General features: G+C 32.9%; 1 protein-coding gene and 1 pseudogene across 1 annotated transcript; one reads left to right on the plus strand and one right to left on the minus strand.

Moving 5' to 3' along the window:
* The first annotated feature begins 2,945 nt into the window (after window positions 1–2,945).
* On the plus strand, window positions 2,946–8,567 carry LOC100802437 (receptor-like serine/threonine-protein kinase SD1-8). Its single transcript, XM_003541709.5, has 7 exons — window positions 2,946–4,512; window positions 6,526–6,684; window positions 6,778–6,971; window positions 7,068–7,278; window positions 7,393–7,630; window positions 7,717–7,867; window positions 7,959–8,567. Exons 1-7 carry the CDS (start codon window positions 3,225–3,227, stop codon window positions 8,268–8,270), a joined length of 2,553 nt encoding a protein of 850 aa, XP_003541757.1. The 5' UTR covers window positions 2,946–3,224; the 3' UTR covers window positions 8,271–8,567.
* On the minus strand, window positions 9,995–14,932 carry LOC106794219 (receptor-like serine/threonine-protein kinase-like; annotated as a pseudogene).

Genomic DNA, 15,550 nt, shown 5'->3' on the forward strand with positions numbered 1-15,550 from the left:
TAGGTTGAATTTAGTCCCTTTGTTTTTCTTATTAACACATTTTTTTTAATTTCTTACAAAATTATATTAAGTTAAGGAAAGACAAAGTAATCTAAAAAAAAGGATATTGGATAAAATGTCATTAAATTTCAAGAAATGTAAGTGGAATTTATCCTAATTTTATCCAAGGGGCGTAGATTTTATCAATTAAATATCAATAAAAATATATTTTTATTTATTTCTATCAAAATCAAAACACTTGAACAAAAGACGGGTAAATATATTTCACTCTTCTATCACTATCCTCCTTTTCTCTAATGCCTTATTAGACATTTGAAGAACTCGATTTTATGATTCCCCCCTCTCCATCAAACGTATTAATAAACTTACGGCCACTTTCTTTGAAGAAGCTTCCTTTGATACAATATCTATCTGAGTTGGATAGAACTTCCTGGAAAATTCCATGGTTTTAAAATTTAATTCCTACCCCATCATGATCAAGTTTCAACTACTTTTCGTCACGAGGATCTAGAATCAAAATGAGTCTAGAAATAAATTATTTAATGAATTAGAATTACGTAAACATCAAAATACAATTTTTGTCCACAAACAAGAGCTATTTAAAGAATTTGAATTACGGAAACATAACTGGTCATCAGTAAACTATAACTTCGTTGACAGACTTCACTCAAGTTAACGTTTAGTATAACTTGCCGGCCGTAATTACTGACTATAAATAAGTTTATGATCTCACTAGTTAGTTCCTTAACTTTTATACAATTTTGTAAGAAATTAAAAAAAAAAGTGTTAATGGAAATAATATATTTTTTATACAAATTAAAGAAGATTTGTGTGGAGTAAAAAAAAAGAGGAGCACTTTCAAATCAAATTTTATTAAATCTCAAGATGTAATGTACTCTAGAAATTAATAAAAAAAAAAGTCGTATAAGAAGCATTATAAATTTATAATTAAAGACGCCGTTCTAGTTTCGTATTTTTAGGACTAATGTATACAATAGTTGGTACTTGGTAGGTTGCTCTTGTGTGTATTTTCTAAGGAAGTTAATAGTTTACATATTTATATATCAAAATTACTAAAGAAGGCATTGGAATATTAATGAATTTTTTTTATTAGGATTTAAGTTAACTTTTTTTTACAGGAAAATAATTTAATTAAGAATAGATTAAAAATCATAGTGGATCGAAAATTAGTGTGTGGGGATAGTTCCATAAAAAATCAAAAGTTGTAATTATGATGGCTATAAAAAATAAATAATACTAATAATAATAAAAATTTACTCCTTTATTTAATATTTTTAGGACACTAATTAACATTATGGAGACATGGAAAAGGGAATTTGGTATCCAATATTTAATGCAAATATTCGGGTTTTCTACTGCAATAGTGTGTAGTGTTTGGTGCTGAACAAAAAAATGATGGTGGATTCAAAACACCTCTCCAGATTCTAGATGTGTCTCTATCCCTGACTCATCAATTAAAAATTAACATATCATTTAAAATATTAACCTGTAATTTTTTATTGGTGGGACAAGAATGAAGACGCAATTAGAGGACAAGTGTCTCAAAAAAAAAAAAAAAAGAGGACAAGTGTTTTTTTGGATCCATTTATTAGTGCTTTTACGAACTTTCCGAAGAACCTAACTTACTTTTTCTAACCTAAGAGAGCCCTTTGTACACATGTATCTGTTAATGGAGGGATATATCAAATAGAAACCTCACAATCAGTTTTTGGTTTTATGAAATTCAAATTGATGATATACTTTTTTTAAATTTTATTTCAGTTGTTTAAAAGATTTTTTGTTTCAATTTTAGTCTTTAATTTTTTTTTAAATCCATGATGATGTAACAATGACTTGTCAACTAGTTAAATTATACCATAAGAAATTTGACAATACAATAACGCCTAATTTTTGTTGATAAACTATGATTTTAAATTTTTATTAGTTTAAAATAATTGATGATGTGTTGATATAGAGATTTAAAACATATTTTACCAGAAAAATAATATGTGACTGTTGAATCATCACTTAATGCTAGTTATTATTATGTAATGGAGACTAAAATAAAAAAATTAAATCTTTAAATAATTAAAAAAACTTGAAAAAAAAATAAAACTAAAAATACCCTATAAAATATGGCCCATACTTGGTACTTGCAACCAAATTCGGTCACCTAATTGGGCCGCCACTAAAACATAATTAACTAAGTTCAGATTTGGAAGAGAAAAAAAAAAGTCATTACCAAACCAGAACTAAAGCATAATTAGCTAGCTTTGTTAATTATACTGTGATCCAGTCACCCTTTCATACGGCAAAGAATTTTGTGGTGGAGACAAATGTTTGCCATCTTATTTAAGTTGTTTGTAATCATTTATGATTGTCCTCTCTAAATATTTAAGATTTAAATTTAAAATTATTAATTAAACTAAAACAATCTCATATTTATTAATTCACACACTCTTATTAGTACGCGGCAAAAAACTTATAAAGATAATACGATTAATTTATAGAAATAAAAGAAAAATAGTATATTTGTTTCAATCACTCTTATTGGCATTTATTACTTTTTATAATAAGAAATTTAAATAATTTGAATCTTAAAAGGTCAATCAACATCTTAAGATTCAAATAATACTTATAAATGTATTTATATATTCTCGCATCAATATTGTGATTTGATTCCACGTCTGAAAATAAAATAAATATTTTATGAAAAATATAAATTATTTATGTAATATATGAATGTTTCCGGTAAAAAAAAAATGGAGTATACGAATGTTTTGGTAAGTTTATATATAGAATCAATAAATTTTCACCAGTTTGTCATGATTCATGCACAGAAGAAAAAGGAAAAGGAGTATAATAGTAAGCATCTAATTTGTGTAAAAAAGAAAACATTAAACATCTAATCAACTTATGCAAGAAGCAGTTGTGAAAATCTTTTGGATGGCAAACCATATTCACACTGTTGACAGGGCAAAAACAATAGAGTCACATAAGAGAGTCACTGGCGTAACACAATAGGATGGGTTCACTTTTCAAAGGAAGAAACAACTTAGACCAAGATGCGAATGAATGCCAATGCCAGGGTCAATTTGTCCTTCTTAATTTCCTCACTACCGTCCACAATACCACAGTCCAAAACTATGGAATGAAACTATTATTTATCTTCCTCACCAAACACTTCATCAACTCTCTCCCTCCCTCTCTCTCTCTCTCCAAACATGCCTGGTTTCTTATTCTTCCTCTTTTGCTTCTTCTTGGCATCATCGCAACACATCACAATTTCATTCTCCGCAGACACATTAACCTCAACACAAATTCTTCTAACCAACCAAACCCTCATATCCCCAAGCCAAGTCTTCGCTCTAGGCTTCTTTCCGGGGACCAATTCCACTTGGTACTTAGGCACATGGTACAACAACATCAACGACAGAACCATAGTATGGGTAGCCAACAGAGACAACCCTCTCGAGAACTCCAATGGTTTTCTAACCATCGCAGAAAACGGAAACATAGTCCTTACAAATCCATCAATGAAGAAGTACCCCGTTTGGTCCTCCAACGCAACAACCAAAGCCAACAACAACAATCGCGTGCTTCAGCTTCTGGACACAGGAAACCTAGTTCTCAGAGAAGCAAACATAACCGACCCAACAAAATATCTCTGGCAAAGCTTCGATTACCCAACAGACACGCTCTTACCCGGCATGAAAATGGGGTGGAACCTAGACACTGGCGTTGAGAAACACTTAACATCGTGGAAAGCCACAGGGAGCGACCCTTCAAGCGGAGATTACTCTTTCAAGATAGACACTCGTGGAATACCAGAAATTTTCTTAAGGGATGACCAGAACATAACATACAGAAGTGGCCCTTGGAATGGTGAGAGATTCAGCGGGGTGCCAGAGATGCAACCCAACACAGATACTATTACGTTTGATTTTTCTTACGATAAAGATGGTGTGTACTATTTGTTTTCCATTGGAAGCCGTTCTATTTTGTCGAGGCTGGTTTTGACTTCGGGTGGTGAACTTCAGCGTCTTACTTGGGTGCCAAGTAGAAACACTTGGACCAAGTTTTGGTACGCGCGTAAGGATCAGTGTGATGGCTACAGAGAGTGTGGTCCTTATGGTTTGTGTGACTCCAACGCTTCGCCGGTTTGCACGTGCGTGGGAGGGTTCAGGCCGAGGAACTTGCAAGCGTGGAATTTGAGAGATGGTTCTGATGGGTGTGTGAGGAACACGGATTTGGATTGTGGGAGGGACAAGTTTTTGCATTTGGAGAACGTGAAGCTGCCAGAGACAACCTATGTGTTTGCGAACAGGACTATGAACCTAAGGGAGTGTGAGGATTTGTGCCGTAAGAATTGTTCTTGCACTGCTTATGCCAACATTGAGATCACAAACGGTGGAAGCGGGTGCGTGACGTGGACTGGTGAACTCATAGATATGAGGCTGTATCCTGCGGGTGGACAAGATCTTTATGTTAGATTAGCAGCTTCTGACGTAGGTACGTGCTCTCTCCCGTGTCTCAGTTTGTTGGTTCTGTTCTGCTTTCGAATCTTCCATTCTCTGTCCCACAATAAATTATTTGGTATAAAACTTATTAATTTTTTTGCCAAATTAAAAAACTTGAATATATAGATTGCATTGATCATAGAAATTGGACATGCAGTGGTACGATACTACCTAATAATTTTATGCTGTTTCATACTCGTGCGGTTGGTTATTAGAAATTGGGCTAAGGGTGTTTACGCATTTGGCTGGCTGGAATGGAATTAAAATATTGAAACATTTTGAAAGAAAGATAATAAAACAGGACAAATGTTAGACACTGATCTTAAAATACACAAAATAAAATTGTATTATTGATAACTTTTTTACCTTCTCTTATTATTCTTACAATAAAAATATATTTTTTTAGTTCCTTAATCAATATTTAAGAATACTGATTAACAACACCTATAAAATAATAGGTCATTATGATTTAAGAATTTTTTTGGAATTGACGTTACTAGATTGGATTAGATTAGTGTTGAAACTACGATAATGAGAGTAATTGCTAAAAACAATAATATTTAAAATAAGAGAATGAGAATAATTACATTTTGTGATGGAAACGTTGGTTTGGCTACAAGACAGAGAGATGTATGGAATACGTTTCCACATGCTGAGTCTCCCGCTAATCCTTCCAAACTAGGAGTCTATGACCTGTTTGTCTCGATCAAAATTACAAAATAAAAATTTGTAGGCATATCAATCAACGGGAAACATACAAAACTATCTACATCACGGTTTGTTTCCTTGCGATGTGAATATACTAGCTGGGATTTTGATTTGGAAAAAAAAAATTGGAGACTTAAAATAAGTTTTTGGATTGAAAGTTTGGAGAAAAAATATGATATTTTTTTTATTTAAATGCATATATTATTTGGGATATTTTTAATCAGAGGAATTTGACTTTCACTAGAGACAAAAAAAAGAAAAAGAAAAAAAGAATTAGGTCTTTCAAAGTTCAAACAGGAAAAGTTATTGCATCCACCGATCCTCGTCCTCTTTGAGCTTTTGGGTAAAGTTTTTAATATTTTGGGTTCTCATTTTTTTAATCAGGTAGATTTTCCTTTAATTTTTTATCCACAATTTTATCTTTATTTTTATACTGTATATGCTTACTGTATAATTCATGATTTTACTAGGAAGCTATTTAAACTGAATTCAGTTTAAAAAAAAAAACTATTTAAACTGAAATCAATGAGAACTATTATCTTTGAATGACTAAACTGCGCATAAAGACTCAAGTGATTATGCTTGAATTTAAAGTACTTTTTATATTTTCTTAAATTAGAGTTTAACTACATAAATATCCGCGTATAGCTTTTGCGGAAAAAAAGCTTACATAAGTAACAAAAAAATAATTTTCAACTGGTACGATACCATTACTTTGTTTCATGGAAAAAAAAAAGTTGTTGATTTGAAAAATAAATGGTCAATTTTTTTTAGCATTCAATTTTCACAAGATTCTTTTTTTCAATTTCTTGGTGCCGCCCTAAAGGAAAGGAAAAAAGAGATCTCTGTCTGCAGGTCGAGGCAATCTTTCTGACTTTGGAAAATAATAAAATATGAACGCAATTATATTTCTTCACTGACCTTTTTCATCCCCGACCTTTTTGACTCGTTCGATTTTCTTTTCGGGTCAGACTAATGCTATATTCTTTTCTCAATCATAATGGTTACATTCACGTTTACAATATTTTTTTCGACAAGAAACAAAAAATCTACATTTTTTCCCTGATTTTTTTGCATTTATAATGTTGTTATCTGTAGAACGTTTAATGTGAGATGAACAGAGAGTATTGATACACTATAGAGTCAATTTAGTTACATATACTTTGCCCGCATTGATACATTTTAGTTTAAAATTTTTTATAACAAGAAAATTGCTAGTGCATGTTAGCATTAGAAAACCTGTCTTCTAACAAATATTAAGTGGATAAGAGTACTAAAAGAAACCTGTGTTTCACAGATGACATAGGATCTGGAGGTGGCTCTCACAAGAAAAACCATATAGGTGAGGTTGTAGGAATTACAATTTCTGCAGCTGTAATAATATTGGGATTGGTTGTCATTTTCTGGAAGAAGAGGAAACTGTTGAGTATATCAAATGTGAAGGCAGGCCCTAGAGGTAATGCCCCTCCATATAATGTTAAGTATACGGTATAAATGTTGTGGTGCTAGATGATGACATGTGTTGTCTTGGTTCTTTCCACAAAACCAGGTTCTTTCCAAAGAAGTCGGGATTTGCTGACGACTGTACAAAGGAAGTTTTCAACTAATAGAAAAAACTCAGGAGAAAGGAACATGGATGACATAGAGTTGCCAATGTTTGATTTTAATACCATAACAATGGCCACAGACAACTTCTCTGAAGCAAATAAACTTGGACAAGGAGGATTTGGTATTGTTTACAGGGTAGGTTTGTTTTTATAGCTCCCACCATAACTCAAAATCACAAAGCACCCATACAGAAACCATACTAATAGGAGTGCTTGTGTGTATATATAACAGGGAAGGTTGATGGAAGGCCAAGATATTGCTGTCAAGAGGCTATCAAAAAGCTCCATGCAAGGAGTTGAAGAATTTAAGAATGAAATCAAGTTAATTGTCAGGCTTCAACATCGAAATCTTGTTCGGCTCTTCGGTTGTTGCATTGAGATGCATGAGAGGTTGCTAGTGTATGAGTACATGGAAAATAGAAGTCTTGATTCCATTTTGTTTGGTAAGTATTTGTAGCATTCTATACCTGAGGTTTTTTGTTTTTTTAAATGCAGACATGTTTTGCTTAATCTAGTCTTATTTTTATATTCAAATATGCTTTATGATAATGTTCCAGACAAAGCCAAAAAACCCATATTGGACTGGAAAAGACGCTTCAACATTATATGCGGCATAGCTAGAGGGCTACTTTATCTGCACCATGATTCCAGATTTAGGATTATCCATAGGGATCTCAAGGCTAGCAACATTCTACTTGACAGTGAAATGAACCCAAAGATATCAGACTTTGGGATGGCTAGACTTTTTGGCTCAAATCAGACAGAAGCAAACACATCGAGAGTTGTTGGGACATAGTGAGTACCACAATATCGCAAAATAGCACTCTCTTTAAGACTAAATATGGTGACCTTATTATTTTGTATATTTTTCTAATGCGCAGTGGCTATATGTCTCCTGAATATGCTATGGACGGGAACTTCTCAGTGAAATCTGATGTTTTTAGCTTTGGAGTTTTAGTGCTGGAAATTATAACTGGGAAGAAAAATAGAGGATTCTATTACTCAAATGAAGATATGAATCTTCTAGGGAATGTACGTGAGAGTGCTACTTTAATTAGAGTGCTACTTAGTAGATAATATCATTTTCTGTTAATAAACAATTGATGATATTTTCTTGTTGTAGGCATGGAGGCAGTGGAGAGATGGCAGTGCATTGGAACTCATTGATTCGTCCACTGGCGATTCATATTCACCATCTGAAGTTCTTAGATGCATACACGTTGGACTCTTGTGTGTCCAAGAACGTGCAGAAGATAGGCCAACAATGTCTTCAGTGTTGTTGATGCTGAGTAGTGAATCCGTGTTAATGCCACAACCCAGAAACCCTGGGTTTTCCATAGGGAAGAATCCTGCGGAGACTGATTCTTCTTCAAGCAAGAAAGATGAATCATGGAGTGTGAACCAAGTCACAGTCACATTACTAGATGCTAGGTAGTCAAAGAAGCAATACGATTCTAAAATACGGTTGTGGTCAGCAAAAAAACCTTTATATTAGGTGTAATTGTGGGAAAATGAGAGTGATGAGGCCGCAATTATAGTCATGATGTGATTGTGGAGTCTCAAAATACTTTGAAACCATCATGACGTCACCTAACATATTTGTATATTCCTTACAACAAAAAAAATCTGTATTCTGTAAATCTTCCTTTGTCTGATAGTTGCGGCATCTTTGAGATCTATATTGATCTTGCTTTAATGTAATATGTAAGAGATAACTTCAGTGAAAAGAAAAGCACACTCCTTAGCTTAAGGCTTTTCAGCCGATGATATCCAGTTTTTACTTATCACTCATGCAATAAGGGAACTCCTCTCATCTCTTCTTCTCTTCTCTTCATCTGTTATTCAAGTGGAAGGTGAAGTCAGACATCAAATAAAAATAGAAAGGTTGAATATTATATAAATAAAAAAAAAGACTTGTAAATTTAAATCTTAAAATTTTGGATTAAAATATGATGTTAGGTCTCCTTATGTCATCTATGATGACTTTGAATGGCCGCAAGAGTTTTATATTTTTATTTAGTCTATATAAATATTAAAATATATTTTTATATAATTTTAAAATTATATTAAAAGACAGAATAATAACAATATTCTTTTAGGAAAACAATTACTATAGTAATTAGTCAGTCTATCGACCATGTTTTCATTTCTCAACAAAATTCTACCCACAAATTTTTATCGGGCATCTCTAGCTTTATCTTTTCCCTCTAATCTCCTTGTTGTCCCATCGTGCCAGTCACTTGCACACACAATTGCGCCGCACCACTTTCTGTCGTGTCTTCTCACTGTCAATTTGTGTCTCGTTCTTTTTAATCTTTATGCTATTTTGTGTCTCACCGTCGTCGTGGTGGGCGCTTCGCTGTTTCATAACGATGAGAACTAAGACGTGAAACAATGGTGGAGGGTAGCGACTAGGTGCTTTCGCAGTAAAAAAATTGTGTTGTAAATCACAATTCGTTAATCGTGACCTCTCTTGCTCAGCTGGAATCTCGAAATTGAACTATGAACCTTCATCCGTCAATCGCCGCAAGCTTCTCTGTGGCATTCGACTATCGTTGATCTCTCTTTCCATTATGCAGCTGCCTCCAATGATTTTTGGTAAGTTTAATTGTTTCTTCATTGCAACTGTGTGTCTAATTGTTAACAATTTTGGAAATTAGGTTTACGGGTACAATGTTACTATTTATAGCAAAGCCAATGATGGCCCGATGCAAAATATAAAGAGGGTTAAGCTAGGAAATTAAAAAGAAAGTAATAAAAATTGAAATTTATAACATGATAATTCTTATGATCTTTGATGGAGTAATTTTGTTTAAAGAATTTAAAGTAATTGAGCCTTTTGAAGACATTTAATTATTTTCCTGATGTATGCACAATTTACAAAGTAATATTAATTATTCCTGTTTATATTGCGTCTATAGAAAAAGGTTTATTGAGATTAAAATGTTAAAATCTAATTCTCTATCTATTATGTCAGATAGAGTAATAGTTTTGCTTTGATTTCTATTAAAGATGATTTTTTAAAGAATCATGATAACTAACGAATTACTAATGACTTTGCAACAAAAAATGCAAGAAGTACAATATTCAAATGATTATGATGGCATAATTTTCTCCGTTTGCCAGAACACCAAAAATCTCTTAGGACAAGCCCTAATATCTTTCATCCAAATTTAGTTCTCTGTCACAAAATATTACCAAACTACCCAACAACAATTGCCATAGAATCTATAAATTAGCAACTAAGTTCGACCTTCTAATTGAGTAATAGTCAGAGAATTGTTACTAAAACTCTCCTTGTTGTTGCACCCCTGAGACTGTAACACTTCTTCAAAGAATCCAGGCTGCTTTGGTTGGGCAAGTGTAATGCTTTCATTGCTCAACATGAAAACCACAGATGACATAGTTGGTCTGTCCTTAGGTAGTTTTTGAACACACAAGAGACCCACGTGCAGACACCTTAGTATTTCTGATGGAATAGCTGCAAGGTTCAAATTAACATCCATGAATTCCACAGCTCGTCCCTCTATCCATAATCTCCATGCCTAGGTATTTTAAGACTTAAGAGAAGGTTAATACTGGTAAAATTAGACTTATAACAAATTAAGAAAGATCAGTCAATATTGTATTGCATGTGGTTTGTTTTGGTTACCTGCCCCAACAGATTACTGTCATCTGGATGGTTGAAATTATTATTTTTGATTCCACTTAATATCTCTAACACTATAACTCCGAAGCTAAATACATCAGACTTCAGGGAAAGAAGCCCATTTACTGCATACTCAGGGGACATATAACCACTGGACACACAAACAATAAACAGCATGAATTTGATTTTATTTTTTAAAATAAATTATACTATAAAAAAAGTATTCTATCCCAAGCAAATCACAGAAATTCATCATATAGCTTACACTGTCCCAACAATTCTTTTTGTTGTTACTGTAGAATGGTCTCCTTCAAAGATGTGGGCCAGACCAAAATCAGAAATTTTAGGGTTAAATTCTTTGTCTAGAAGAATGTTACTAGTTTTTAGATCCCTATGAATGATGGTTAGATTTGAATCCTGATGAAGATAAAGTAATCCTCGGGCAACCCCCAAAATAATTTCATATCGTTTCCTCCACTTCAAAAGTTTTCTGTGTACGGCATCTGAAGAAGATCAGAGAGAACACACTTAGCCATTACAGAATAGGTTATCTGAAGAAAAATAGTATAATGGGACATATGCTAGCAGAGCTTTTGCAACTAAGGGAAATTACAGTGTTTTTGCATTGGTGGTATTACCAAAAATAAAGTGGTCCAAGCTACTATTTGCCATGTATTCATAGACTAACATTCTTTCATCTCCTTGAGTGCACCCTCCCAAAACACTCACAAGATTACGATGTTGGAATTTGGCTACCAATCCAACTTCATTCATGAACTCTGAGATGCCTTGCTTTGAGGTTTTTGATAGTCTTTTCACAGCTATTTCTTGTCTACTAGATAATTTACCCTGATTTTATAGGAAGCAATTAAAACTGATGATGAAAAATAAAATAACACTTCTTAATGGGGGGGGGAAGAAGAATATTTACCCTGTATACTGGACCAAAACCACCTTCTCCAATCTTGTTCTCAATAGAAAAGTTGTTTGTAGCAGCCAGAATAATATCTATATCAAAAAGATGCAATGCTTGATCTTCAATATGATTTCTACAACCTGGGACTAGAAGAAACAATTTTCACATGGTTTGAAACTATCACAGCAAAACCAATTTTCTTGGTAATTTATCAAAAATAAGCTTATTCAACCATTTCATACATATATGATGTACTTTTTAGTCTGTTAATAATTTGGTTCTACTGCTCTAATTAAACTTTGAATCCAAGGTTATCAAATCAAGACTGAAACAATTTTTTTTTTATTTTTTTTATCAAATAGAGATTCATGATTCATCATCGAGTTAATTTTTAATTGTAAATCACAATTTGTATCGAATTGTAAGACTTATAGACAATAAAAAATTACTTTAATATATATATATATATATATATATATAGTGTTCTATGTAAAAAGTTTAAACAAAAAATAGATAAAACAACTTAACCAAAGTCTTATGAAGAAATTATTAGTTATATATGAGTTTTTGAAGGCTTTATTTTAAAGGAATGGAAGCTAAGTGAGGAACTTCGGTTGAGTCACTTGAGTGTGGTTGAACGGAAAAACACCCCCCCCCCCCCCCCCCTAAATAGCTTTTGTCAGAAATGAGTTATGAACCTATTTGTAAAATAAGTATTGTTTTCCACTTATATAGTCTATCTTTAGTCAATGTGCAATTTTAACATGTCTCCCTTTTATCCACAACTACTTGTCATGTGGAACTTTCAACACACTTCTCTATTTAGGAGTGACCACAATTTAGGTGGCTTTTTCCAACATCATCCCGCACACTCAAAACTATCCGCCTCTAGCGTGACAAACACAAGAGACCCATCAATGAGCCTAGGATAAATTTTGATACCATGCCAGAAATGAGTTATGTATCTAATTCAACTCTACACAACCGACTTATAAGTTGAGAATTATTTCCCACTTAAATAATCTATCTCAACATGATTTTTAGTCAATGTGAGACTTTAACATGTTTCTTTTTTGCCCACAGTTACCCATCATGTGGGGCTTTCAACACCTCCTCTATCTAGAGATAACCACAATTTAGGTGGTTTTTTCCAACATAATTGAATGAGTGAATGACAAATAAAGTAGTAGAATAATAGAATAGAATAAGTTTAGAAGAGTTCCTTTAATTCCTTTTCATTTAATAATTTAAGTTTATATAAATTTTGGATATTTTTCAGGAAAAATGGTGAAAGAAAAGTTATAAAAAAAATATAATGAATCATTGAATCATGTTATCGTATCGATAATATTGAATTGCATAGATTCATTCATGTATAGCAAGATACAAAGTTATTTAAAATTCATCTAATGATACAAATAGGTAGGTTGCCGAATTGTAAGATTCGAATCATGAATCGTGAAATTCTAATAACTATGCTTGAAACAAAAATGCTAATTTCTCACAGTAAACTATAGCTATTAATGCAGCTTATGCTCTTCTCAAATATACATTTCCAAAGCCCACCAAAGATATGAGAAGGGTGGGTCTGGGATGGAAGAATCAGTGTTGAGAACAACTCATAATATAAATAATTGAACAAGTTGAATTGCTTAAGAATCTTACCCAAATCAGTAGCGGTCCTCGGTTTTATATACTTACAAAGGTAGAAAATAATACACAAAAGCAGCAGTGCCAAAGATGATGCTGAAATAATCAGTGCTATCTTTCTCCTTTTACTAGCTTTAGCAATGGCCTCTTAACAAGAATCAAGCAGATGGTAAAGTTTTAAAACACATATTTCTTCAAGAGAACGCAGATGTAAACATAAAAGAAAACCTAATCAAGAATACATTTTATCAAAATGCCAATGAATGAATGATTTGTCTATCTTCACTATATGTTGCAGCAGTTTGCCTAGAAAAAAGCATGTCAAACAAATAGTTCAGATTAATCGTGACATTAGGATGAAAAAAAAAGGTCAGAAAGAGACCTGAAAGGGAACACAGCACAGACTTCTAAGTTCTATATTAATATATAGAGACATAATATGAAGTTAAACATTACATGCCATGTTAAAGCAGAACCCATGCATACCTATTTCTGAAGCGGCTAACCTTACATAAAGGTCAAGTTGTTCACCCTTTTCATTTATAAGCTGCCTAATGTCAATCAAGTCCCCAAACCAAAGCAAGCAGCCATGTGGCCCTCCATTCATGGCCGAATTTGCATATGCGGTGCATGAACAGTTCTTCAAGCACTCCACCCTACATTCTTCAATACTCATGCTATTATTAGTACAAAATTGCAATGGCATGGGTAGTTTTACCCAGCTTAACTTCTGAAACCCGTCATCTTGTGTGCAATTTAATGGTGTTCTCCTGATGCACCCACCAGACCTGTTAAATGAATCCCATTCTTCCTGTGAACATGGTATGAAGCCTTTCAAGCAATCACAGTAAACAGGCACATCCTCAATATTGCAAACACCGTTCACCCCACATACTCCATAATTGTCACAAAAGTCTTTTCTTATCTCATACATCTCAATCCACATTAGAGTTTTGTTGTCCCATATATATCTTTGAAGCAGTCCATCACCCCTCATCACAAACCTTGACAATCTATCTCCAGGCTCATCCCAATACACTACCTCATTGCTAGACACTGAAATGTGTGGCCTGAAGGCTGTAATTTCATTGAATAACCAATCATCTGAATTAAAACGAGTGCCATCCCAAATCCCACTTCTGAATGTAATATCCATTCCCTGGCGGATTAAAAACTCGGGAAATTCGATATGGAGGAAGCTGTAAGTAAAGCTTCCAGGAGAGGGGTCTTTAGCAGTCTTCCAAGAAGTCAAACATCTGTTGAGATCTGAGGTCTTATCCCAACCCAATTTCATGCCAGGTAACATTGTATCTGTTGGGTAATCAAAGCTTTGCCATATGTATGTATCAGAATCACAATGCTTTGCATCCATCAACACTAAATTTCCTGAATCCAACAACTTTGCAATTGGTCTTTCGATTGATCTATATATATTTGTAGACCATATTCTATTACCTGCTCCATCAAAAAGTACAATGTTCCCATCTGCAGCAATGGTTAAATTTCCACTTATGTCATTAAGTGGGTTATCTCTGTTTGCCACCCAAACCACGGTTTGAGGTTTGACGTTCTTGTACCATATCCCTATGTAGCGGCTGCTGGATCTTCTTGGAGTGAAGAATCCAAGAGAAAAGATTTGTCTAGCAGAAATGAGTTCTTGGCCATCTGTAATGGATGATGTTTGGGTCAAGGCAGCACCTGCATATGACGCTTTCTGAAGGATTGGTTGACAAACTAAAGCAAAAATAATGGTAACAACTTTGTTCATCCTCATTCCCCTCTTCATCAGATTTGACAAACAAACACAGCTTTTAGATTGAGATTATATACTGACACTTAATTGTACAACCTACTAAAGTGAGAAAGGTTTTCACTTTTGAGTCTATTTGTTAAGTATACAATTGAAAACTCTCCTCCTTTGCTATGTGTTACTTTGTAATTTTTTTCTTCTTCTGATTATAATCAATTTTTACAATATCAATTATACATATAATTGATTGTTAAAATGATTTAATTTTCACACCACCTCAAACACCATGTAACAACAATAGTAGATTATACATATAATTAATTATTAAAATAATCATATCTAATCTTCAAAGTACATACAATAAAAATCAGTAATTAAAGTTGTCAGCACATTCTATAAATGAAGACAAACAAACTATTGACTATATAACACACTATATTTAATGAAAGTAGTATTATATGTTTATAGCAGTATCTCATCCGTATCCTGTAGTAAATATATACATTATAAATAATATACTTATAAAAAAATATAGTGTACTTAATATATATATATATATATATATATATATATATATATATATATATATATATATTATAAGTATATTATTTACTACTTGGTACAAATGAGATACTATACCATAAACATAGAACATAACTTAACTTTTTTTAAATGTAGTATGTTATATAATCAATAGTTTGTTTGTCTTTATTATAAGTATATTATATATATATATATATATATATATAT

This window comes from Glycine max, chromosome 13, assembly GCF_000004515.6.
Source record: "Glycine max cultivar Williams 82 chromosome 13, Glycine_max_v4.0, whole genome shotgun sequence".
In the NCBI taxonomy this organism is placed as follows: Eukaryota; Viridiplantae; Streptophyta; class Magnoliopsida; order Fabales; family Fabaceae; genus Glycine; species Glycine max.